At 36.8% G+C, this 10,853-nt stretch overlaps 1 protein-coding gene across 1 annotated transcript; it reads right to left on the reverse strand.

Moving 5' to 3' along the window:
- Window positions 1–399: 399 nt before the first annotated feature.
- On the reverse strand, window positions 400–6,971 carry rcor1 (REST corepressor 1). Its single transcript, XM_084097228.1, has 13 exons — window positions 6,279–6,971; window positions 6,122–6,181; window positions 5,508–5,588; window positions 4,373–4,425; window positions 4,007–4,168; window positions 3,610–3,728; window positions 3,350–3,428; window positions 3,098–3,148; window positions 2,754–2,957; window positions 2,502–2,579; window positions 2,321–2,378; window positions 1,982–2,217; window positions 400–1,805 (listed from the first exon to the last, which is right to left on the reverse strand). The coding sequence occupies exons 1-13, from the start codon at window positions 6,433–6,435 to the stop codon at window positions 1,764–1,766; spliced, it is 1,380 nt and encodes a 459-aa protein (XP_083953354.1). The 5' UTR covers window positions 6,436–6,971; the 3' UTR covers window positions 400–1,763.
- Between the last annotated feature and the right edge of the window lie 3,882 nt (window positions 6,972–10,853).

Raw genomic sequence — 10,853 nt, forward strand, 5'->3', positions numbered from 1 at the left:
AATTGACATCTCAAGTTAGTTAGAATCTAATTACAAAGAATCTAACCTAGGCTAGAATCTAATTACAAAAAAATCACAATATGGCTGAGGGGCTATTTTTCCCACCATTAACCCAAACATGTTTGTTGCCCTGATGTCGCTTACTGTATTATTCACGTATTTTTAATTATTAAAATCCTTATAAATTCAAGGCAGATTTTATCATTTTAATTACATCAAAGTTATTATTACAATATTCTATGTATAGAGAGAATTTAGCAAATTCCTATGCTTTACCTGTTCTGAACCACCAATAGTCTTCCAAGCTTCTTATCACATATTGTAACTAACGATTAATAACTTATAATGGATTAAATATAACAAAATGTGGTGTATATGGGTTGAATAACACTCAATGCATTTGACTGTATAAATCCCTTAGGTTTAATATATATGGGCCACAGTTTATGACCACATTAGCTCCCACCCACACACACAGACACACAGAATTTCACCCCAACCATGTACATGTTATCTGCACACAAAAGTTTAAAAGGAGTTCACACATGTTTGGTACCATTACAGTTATTAGAAGGGAAAAAGTTGGTCGAAACATGTATTTTAAATAACTTATTCCATTTCCAATCAAACATACAAAAGAAACAATATGAACTCATCTACCATTGATTTCCAAACAACATAATAATTAAGGACGCATTGAAAAACATCAAGCATGGAATAGTAGAAATTTAGATGTGCTGCCATATTTTAAAATTCTTAACTACACATGGCAATCCATATATGTTTAAACCCCCATTAGAGGGTGAAAAGCTTGACCTTCGCATGAAGAAGAGACTGTGCATGCATGCAAAACACAGTTTGAAATAAGATTTTAAAAATCGAAGCAAAAAAACAAACAAAAAACAACTCCCCATTCCATTACAACACTTTGCTGTCTGTTCTTACAGTCATCAGCCTCGGCCAAGAAACATTTCGAGATAAAAATGCATTTCGAATACACCATGTACAAGGGTCCATGATTAAACATTATATATATATAATGACCTAATACTAAACCAATTCACTTGAACAATTTTTATTCTCATTTCTTTTTTAAAAGAATAAAAATGGTATTACATTTTTTTTTTAAATTTCAACCACACTGGAATTTCATTTTATATATACAGTGCAGTTCTAATAATTCAATTTTATGCAAATAAATAGCTTAAAATTCCAACCAGACATCAACTAAAAAACTAAATTAAAAAAAACTTTCAAAATAACAAATCATATAACTAGATAATATGCTACAGTAATAAAAAAGTAACTGGAAAGGGATATTGGATTTGGACCAGATCAAAGTCCTATGAATATATCAAGAAAAAGAGATGGTCAATTGAGATTAAACTCCTTCAGACAAGAGATCTTTCAATACCACAATTCATTGTTCAGTGACATTGGGATGGGTATATGGGTGTTTTATTCCCCCATAACAGACCAATTACCATTTGCGGAGAACTGCTGGAGCACCAGACAGAAACTATACTTCTGTTGGCAGTGACTATAACAATGGTCCTAGTTCCTAGCTTGGTGAAGATTGTGCTCCCATGCGGTAGCAACTGTTATAGAGTCCCGGCTTCAGCAGGGGGGTGAAAGTTGGAAGGGCTGAGGGGAGGAATGTCCATTACGAAGAGGCTTCACTTGAGGCCGTTGAAGCCTTAATGCCTCTAACGCACAGCTGCGACATCAACTGATCTGAGCTCGTCTGACCGCTGTTGGAGAACTCAGGAAACTGAGGGGTTCTGTGTTTCCACTGCTGTGTGTTCCTGAAAAATAGAATTTGATGATCATTCTCAAATGAGACGAAACCAGATGCAGGAAAAACATCCTTCAATTAGAGCAAGAATTTTCAGCCTGACTGGAATCTAAGGCAGAATTTTGCTGGGAAAGCCCATTAACTAAGAGGCACTGATGGGAAATTGAGAGTAGAAGAGCTACTGACCTCTGTCTGGTTTTCTGAAGGCCCTGGGGTGGTCCCCTCTTCAGATGACACCTCCATCTTCTCTTCATCTATACCCTTGCGTCCCTCCACGCCGTGCTCGGCTTCCCACTCCTGCAGGACCTCGTCCAGGTTGAAACGACGCCGGTAATTCACAAAGAAGTTTTTCACTTGAACCACAGACTTGTTGCTGATCACATCAGAAATGGCTTGGAAATCCCGTCCGTACTTCCTTATAGCTGACAGAGGGAACCGAGGATTGACCAGAATTTCACTGCTTAAAACTTATTTAAATAACCATTCTTTACCCAACAACCACTTGAGAAATGTGGCCAAAATTACCTTGTACTGCAAGCAGCTGCTCTTCTGTGGTCCAGCGGGTATTAAATTTCTGATTAGCCTGAGGAAAACACAGCACATTTATATCTTTTTGTGAACAACATTCATGCATAAAAATAGTAAATATGGCCCTCTATGAAATATATTTGGTGGAAAAAAATTCTAAAGATGCGAATACTGTTACCTCAGATGGCCTGAACTCATCCAAACCTGTGTCTAGCTTTTCTCTGAGGGCACTATTGTGCTGTTTAATGCTCTGAATCTGGAACAAAAGATAAGGGTTATTTGCATCATTTTCAAAGTTCTCAGTTTTAAACGATAACATACTTCTAAACTGCATCACTGTCTGTCAGATTTACTTCCAGCTCAGCCTAAAGTCTCAAATATAAAACACTGAGATGAAAGTGATGTTGCTGAGAAGTAATAAAACTCTAACCTGTCGTTTTATGGTGACGAGCTCCATATCCAGCTGTCTCAGAACACTAACTGCGGCCGGGCCGCTGCTGGACATTGCCGTCACATCATCGGAGATTAAATGCATTCCTTTAGGAGGTTTCTTCTTCGCTCTATGTAGGTTCCTCCCAGCAAGCCCCTGTACCTCCTTCTTAACATGCATAGACTTCTCTGCGATATTCACTGGCTGCGGAAACACACAGAGCCATTTGAATCTTTGATTGATTTATAACATGTTTATTGATGTAGATTTATATATGTACAGAGAATGAGAGTTGCACATTAACAAAACAGGTTCAACAGATTAATATATATTTAGAATTGCACCTTTTGCACAACTGCAGGTTTTGATTCTTGTTTCTCAAGTCCAGCTGTTCCCTTTAAAAAAAAAGATAGATGTCCAATAGGTTAAGTGTAGCAGCACTGATAAAAGTTACAATAATCAAAAACACAATACTCAAAAAAAAAGAACAAAAAGAAGTTTTACACCCGTTATCTAATTATGTTAATGCATAACTAAGACGTTATTGCTGAAAATCTGTGCATAATAATGTGCAGAATTGTGTCCATTTATATTACCTCTTTCTTTTCATCTTTATTTGGCTCAATTTCAGCATCCCCTGGAGAGTTGCGACCATTTTCTTCTCCTTCATCATCACTGCATGAAAAATAAATAAATAAAAGATTCAAATATGACATTTCCTTTTCAACAATGACAATGTTGTTTTCTAAAAATAGACCATGCTAGCTTTCCATGACAGCACAATCTTTGATCAAGACTCTTAAAAAGCGAACACAAAAAGAGACAGCAAACATCCTATTAATATCTTCATGCTGACCTCTCCTCTCGATCTCTCTTCTGTTTGCGTGCATGGCGGTCCATCACACTCGTTTTGCTGCGCGTTTTCTTCCATGAGTAATAGAATCTAACCAGGCTTGCAATTGATTTGTCTGGAAGCTGGTACAGAAAACAAACAAAAAAGTTTGCAAATCAAACACATCAGCGTTGGAAACATCGGACATACCATATTGACACATCATTATTCATGATCAAAGCTGACACTGATTCAGTTGTAGTTGAGCCTAAGCATTAGAATTTAGGATTTGATTCCATTAATAATCTGGATTTCTGAGGCGCCTCATGTTTTGATTATCACTTTGATTTGTGAAGCTGCTGATTCTCTCAAGTGCATGTTTTATTTTAATGGTGAGAGTGGTTTCAGCCATCTTACTCACCATCTGCTGGATGCGGTGAAACGTTTTTCCATGAAAGCTGAAACCCTGTTCAAACAGCACCTTGTCTTCAACTGTCCACTCATCTGGAAAAGGGGTGAAGTTGGGAAGATCTGCCAAAGATTTTTCAATGTTGTGTTTGTGCCAAAACAGCATGCCCAATGCCTGTTAAAAACAGAAAGCCACATCATCACTGACATTTAAGACTGTTAAAATTAAAAACACACCTCATGTTTGATGCTGTAAGAAACATTCAACTAATGCAGTATAGAATATTCAACCTTATCTTATGAGTTACAATAAGACACATCAAAAGGGTATTGAAAATTATTGATTGTGCCTACAAAAATGTCAACATAATCATTTTACCTGCTCCATATTGTACCCATGTTTTTCTTTGGCTATTGCAATATACTCATCCACTGTAACAAAAAAGGGACAAAAACAATCATCAGAACATATATCAAAATCAGATCAAATATATAAAACTAAAAACCCTTGAAAGATAAATATTCATTTTACATATATAATACATTTCTTTGAATGAAAAATATCTAAAATGTATAGCCCCCTCAACGCTACTGTGTGAATGATTTAAGCCGTGTTGAATTTCTGTGCCACTAGAGGCACCAAACAGAATTTAGGTACAGTATAATACCATACTACTAATATTCTATGCAAACTGTAGAAATAATATGTATCTCACATACTATCTTTAAACTTAGAAAGTGTTACAGACATCCCACCTCTCCCTGAAGGTCTGTGAGTCTCAGGCATATTGATAGCAGGTCCTTGACACCCACAAATTATATACAATATCCTGGAAATTGAGCGAGCGAAAGAGAAGCCCTGTTTCCACCTGGTTTTGAGATGCGTTTTCGATTACAAACGGCCAGCCAAGACACATTACCGTTTTACTTGCCATTATCATGGGTTTCAAATGCTTCTCTTGTGACATTGCTTGCATTCGGATTTCCTATTATTTCGTCACACTACACTGTCACTTTCGGCATATGAATACTGTTGAATGAACAAACTTGTGTTAAGAATGAATAATACAATATAACATAATATTCTGTTGTAATGCATCTCCCGGAAATTAGTTTTTGCAGGGTGGGATGTCTGGTATTATACTACAGTAATACTACTACACAACCTCTTTGAATATTTATTGGCCATCTGAACACAGCACTTGTCTTCCATTGGTTGGACAAACAGTCCCGCTCCAGACTCAACTGTTGGCTAATTATCCCATGTTGGCCTAAACGGACCACAATTTTGTAAGCATTCACAGTTTTTGTGGAAATCACACTACAAATGTCTCTCTGTATTATTCTGTGTGGGAAGAAAGCAATTCATCAACAAAACAAATTACACACTAAAGTATCAGAATAACACTGGGTAACATGATACAATTAGAAAGAATGCCAATATTTGCATACGAAGACAGTTTATGCTGGTTTATTATTTATAAAGCCAACTAACATCCTCATAAATGACTCACATTTGGCCTCTGGAATGCTAGGATTTGGAAACCACACCAGCATTCCCAGATTTTCTCTCTCTTGGCTTGCCTTTGCTACTTCTGATGACAAAAAAGAGGAAAATTAGTGTATTAAACAAGAACACATCCATCTAGTTTGATTTTAAACTAAATCAATTTTACTACTAATAGCAATTTTTCACTCAAAGGCCTTTTCCTACAAAGCTTTTAATACATCCATCCAAGCCAAATCTTTTAACAAATAGGTAAAAAAGAAAAAAGGTTAAAAAATAAATGTTTCAAAAATGAGTTTAATGAAATTAGAATTAGAAGGTTTTTTTTAATGAACGCTCTTCAGTATGACACCGATCAGGTGCTCATTATCCTCACCTCAAGTTTCAAATATTAACCAGCAAAAGTTTTTCTTTCATCTTTTGTTTTGTTTTAACATCTTTATGAACTATAACTGACTACTTTTAATGTAGATTGCCAACGAGACATATAATTAGATTATTGTTGCTGAAGATGAAGGGCACTAAACGGACGAACTATTCCAACAACGAATAGTGTTTGAGGCTATTACGCCATCCACCCTGTGCTGTCAAAGAAGCTTCCAACACTCAAAAGTCACAAACCAGGATCATAGTCGGGAACAACTGCCTGATACTGCAATCCAACTCGCATCCCGCCCGCACCTTGAGAGCGACAAAAGAACAGATGAGATGGACTGATTACATTCATCAGAAGTGTATGAACTTGTGAAGAGGGACCGAGGCTACCACCGTGACTTACCATGCTCGTCATCACTTGAGGAACCCGAACTTCCTTCCTCCCATGAATTGTTACTGTTCCCATTTGAAGTAAAACTTTTGGCCGGATTATTTACAGAGTTTCTGCCCCTTCTTTTACCTGATATCTCAGTGGTGCCCTTCTCTAACATCGCAGGCATCTTGGCAGCGAAACGCAAAAGAGCTTGAAGGAACTTGGGTTTGCTGGCTGCTCGCTATAGCTAAGCTAACTCAGCTCAACTGCTCTGATCTGAAACAAATAACACCGTCCTGCACTAATGCAAACTCCCCCAACTGGCCATATAGCGCTACGAATGCTTAAAAATATGCATCGAATCCATAATATTTCCCTCAGTCGCAATAATAAGTGAAGTTTGGCTTTGGGAGCTGATAAAAGCACATTCGGCTGCAGTGCTAGCAGTGCGGCTGCTCTAGCGTTAGCTCTCTCTCTCTCTCTCTCTCTCTCTCTCTCTCTCTCTCTCTCTCTCTCTCTCTCCCTCACACTCACACTCTCTCTCTCTGATTGACCTGCTTTAGCTAATGTCAGTTCCTCTTCAAGTCAGAAATGGTGCAAGCTTCTGCTTAATAAACGGAAAAAAAATACTCCAGGCCAAGCGTCAAAGTAGGGTTTGTCTAGAAAACATCCACGTGCATCAAAAGCAAAACAGCTATAAGCATCATCAGCTCACACTCCGTAGGGGAGAGTGGGGTGAGTTGTGCCAGTTTTTACTCAAAGTGACTTTAAAGTGAGGCCATGGCAGTAATGCCTTCAACTTAAGGATGTACATATATTTCAGGATGTGGTGCATCCCTGAGAACAATAACTTTGGATCTGAAATAAATTGTTTCCGAAATATAGCTCTTGGGAAAAAAGTGGTCTCATGGCACAACTTGCCCCTGGTGCGGGGGAAGTTGTGCCTTTGGGGGAATACATTGGGGGTAAATTGTGCCAGTGATTTCTGAAGTAAAACAGAACATTTTAATGTTATGAACCGTAATGCTATATGAAAGCAAGATAAATTCAATACAAAATGACTAATTTAAGGTTTATTTAGATATTGTCACCCTGGAATACCATAGCATGTGTTTTTCCTACTATGGTCAATTGCATAGGGATTTTGTATTGAACATAACTCTGGATCACAGTGTCATAGAGACAAGGGGGTGGGCTCATTTTACTCAGACGACCAATCAGTCTCTCAGGATCATTGTGAAGCTATCAAACTACGCCCTAGCAACCATTTAGAGCACCATAGCAACACAATATATGATATTTGTGAATCATTTCAGGCAAAAAGGCTTTGGCAATAGATGCCTGTTGACAGCGCTGTCTGTCAATTATGTAACATATAAGAATAAAGTGACTAGGCTAATTTCTAAACATCCTATTGTGACATAGGCCACTTAAAAACGGAATAAAACTTCTTTTTAATAACATAGTGCAAACTCAAAACTGAAATCAGTGTTAGCTAAATTAAACAAATAGCAGGCAGGCCTAAGTCAAACAATGATGAGGCATGCCCATCTCCTCACTTCTCAAGATTATCCCCTGTGAGTATGTAGGTCTAGGTGGTCTGGAACTGGCACAACTTAACCCAGGCCCTTTGGCACAAATCACCCCAGACCTACAAGTTTGAAAAACTAGCATGATCCAGCAGTTAAGAGCTAACATCATGCTAACTGTATGGACTCATTGTGTAGCCTACTAAAGCACTAAAACATGTGTGAAATGTTTTCAAACTTGTCTATAATTGTTCAGACACTACAATCAGAAAACCTTAATCATAGAAATTTTACTTTGAAAGGGAAAAAACAGTTTTTTGCACTAAAATGTGCTTAACTCTCATGCCATGTGTCTCTCTTCTTTGGAGGACGAGTAAAAGTGATTGCTTTTCAAAATTATGTGGTCACATGACCAATTTCTTCTATGGTTTTCCAGAAACAAGGGTGGAACTACTTCCCCCCCAGGCACAAATCACCCCACTCTCCCCTACTTATAGACTAGTTCAGTGAAAAGAAAACCATGCTTCCTTGAATGCAATAATGCATCCAAATCCATCTCCCTCAATAGCAAACAGTTGACATTTATTCCTTAAAACTAACAAGTATCTATATTTTCATTAGTAGGGCCTATTTATTACCAGTAAATCTTCCAAGATTAGTGTCTTTTTCAGTTCCACTAGTAAACTATTGCTTTGCCGCTAGCTATCCCATGCCCAGCAGTGATAACCTTTCTGTTGTTACTGGTAACAAATAAACATTTTTTTGCAGAGCCGTAACCACCATAGACACTGATAATATTTTATATTCTTGATGCTGCTTTGCTTATATCCAGTCATATTTATTTTACATTCAAGTCTATTTTTTTTTTTTATAAAAAAATTGCTATTAGTAGTAAAATTGATTTAGTTTAAAATCAAACTAGATGGATGTGTTCTTGTTTAATACACTAATTTCTCTCTTTTTTTGTCATCAGAAGTAGCAAAGGCAAGCCAAGAGAGAGAAAATCTGGGAATGCTGGTGTGGTTTCCAAATCCTAATATACTAGAGGCCAAATGTGAGTCATTTATGAGGATGTTAGTTGGCTGTATAAATAATAAACCAGCATAAACATCTTTGTATGCAAATATTGGCATTATTTTTTTAATTCTCTATTCCAGACTATATTGATACTAGGAAAACTGGAGTATAGTAACTATTTGAATAGTGACTAGTAAATAGCCTAAAGAACAAGTATACTGTCTAATGAATAGTAAATACTTATAGTGAAACTGAAATATATTGGATTATTCACAAATAATTGAAATATTAAGTTATTAGATTAGTATTTGGAAGGAATAAATGGCATTTATTTATATAATTACAAAGTCATCTACATGCTGCCAGTTACACTGCACAACCTTTGTCTCATTGTTCTTGAAGTACTCCTAAAATACTGGTCTTTGCCATGTCTTTGTCATTATTAAGGCCAGTTATGGTGGCAGGTCAAAATAAATGTATACAAAATATTTTTATTGCAAATTTGGGGTGAGATCACACTGAGATCCTAAACATTAGTGGGATGGACAACTTAAATACAGCACACCTGACCTGCAGATTAATTTGATTAATTTGTGTTAAATGTATTTAAAGACATTTTAAATAATCAAATCCAAAACATCTTAAAATTGAGAAACAGTAAAAAAAAAAATTGCAGTAAAATGGCTATACAGGATTGTTACACAGGTTGTAACATGTTATTACATCTGACATACAGAATCAGATTTATATTGTGACATAGACAAAAGGTGGAAACCTCATTATGTCCAAAACCGCAACTTTTCAGGAAATGGATATTTTTTTAATAAATATTGTGTTATCAAAGTTGATGTTGTGGCTTTATATGTGGTCAGACACGTGCATGTGACGTTATATTATTAACATTCAACAAAAATCAAGCTCAAATGGAGTTAGGGTTAAGGTTTTTAGGACCTATGTGTTTTGTCCATCACAGCCGCATCTGAGGCCGTAAGAGCATCGCATTATGTTTTTATTAACTAACAGGTTATAAAGATTATTGTATGTGGGCACTAATTATTTTCTATCATGTGGACAAAATCTCTTGTTATAAAAGATGAAGAGCTTCGCACAGGCTATTTAAAGGGGCAGTAAGTGATTTCTGAGAAACACTGTTGATATTTGGAATCACCAAAACAAACATGCTCCTAACTAAAAGGATTGCATCCCTATTTAGCTCCACCCCCAAATTCAGGAACACACTATGCAACACAGGCACCTCCTCCCTGATGAGTACGCCTACTGCTGATTGGCTACAAGTGTGCTGTGTTGCTCAGTCCTATCCACTTTCCACAGCGTTTCATCACAAATGGCTTACTGCACCTTTAAGACAGTAGCCTATTGTCTATATGACTCAAGGAAAAATCTAAGGCTAGACTAAGACAAATTCTCCTCAAATACATAATATAATAGCCTCTATATATAGTGTTTCTTGAGTAAAGAAAACAATGTACTTATTCAAAGAAACAGTTCTTTATTTACCCTTGCCTTGCATTGCAAACAAGCAGAGATGGTCCAAATTCATGCTGCACTTCATGATAGAGCGAGGCAGGGTGGAGTTATGAGGTTTGACCAACAGTTTGAAGATCCAATGGAAATACAAGGTTCAGCCACAAGATCTTTTTAATACGTTTCATTGGTTAAATGTTTGCAAAACCCACACAGAGGTAGAAGGTGACCAATAGACCTTATTCACGACAGCACCCTCTTTGATTTTTTAACAGGAATGAGGGATAGGCTTCAGTGTTTGTACTATTATTTAATGTGTTTTTGGATTGTTCTTCTGATGAAACACTGCAAAATATCTTTCCAAGGAATTTCAGTAGACAAAAAAACTACAGACAACATGAGCTGTGGAAAATAATAGGCTAAGTGATCTAGGAGCTTATAGATTTTTACAGCGGATATCATTTGAAACACGGTCTATCCCTCACAGCCACACTTTCATACCTGTCATTGTGATGCTCTGAATAAGGTCTATAATGATTTATGAAAAAAAAAATGAAAAAAATATGGAGATACG

The sequence above is a fragment of the Abramis brama genome (genome assembly GCF_963993115.1).
Source record: "Abramis brama genome assembly, chromosome: 21".
In the NCBI taxonomy this organism is placed as follows: Eukaryota; Metazoa; Chordata; class Actinopteri; order Cypriniformes; family Leuciscidae; genus Abramis; species Abramis brama.

What these genes read in the sequence shown, in the direction of transcription:
- rcor1 (XM_084097228.1), bottom strand. Translation starts at nt 6,435, where the DNA reads ATGCCTGCGATGTTAGAGAAGGGCACCACTGAGATATCAGGTAAAAGA. An exon ending in TGTTCCCGACTATGATCCTG is followed by an intron (nt 5,589 to 6,121) that starts GTTTGTGACTTT and finishes TTTTGTCATCAG; the next exon opens with AAGTAGCAAAGGCAAGCCAA. An exon ending in CTTCAGAAAACCAGACAGAG is followed by an intron (nt 1,806 to 1,981) that starts GTCAGTAGCTCT and finishes TCTATTTTTCAG; the next exon opens with GAACACACAGCAGTGGAAAC.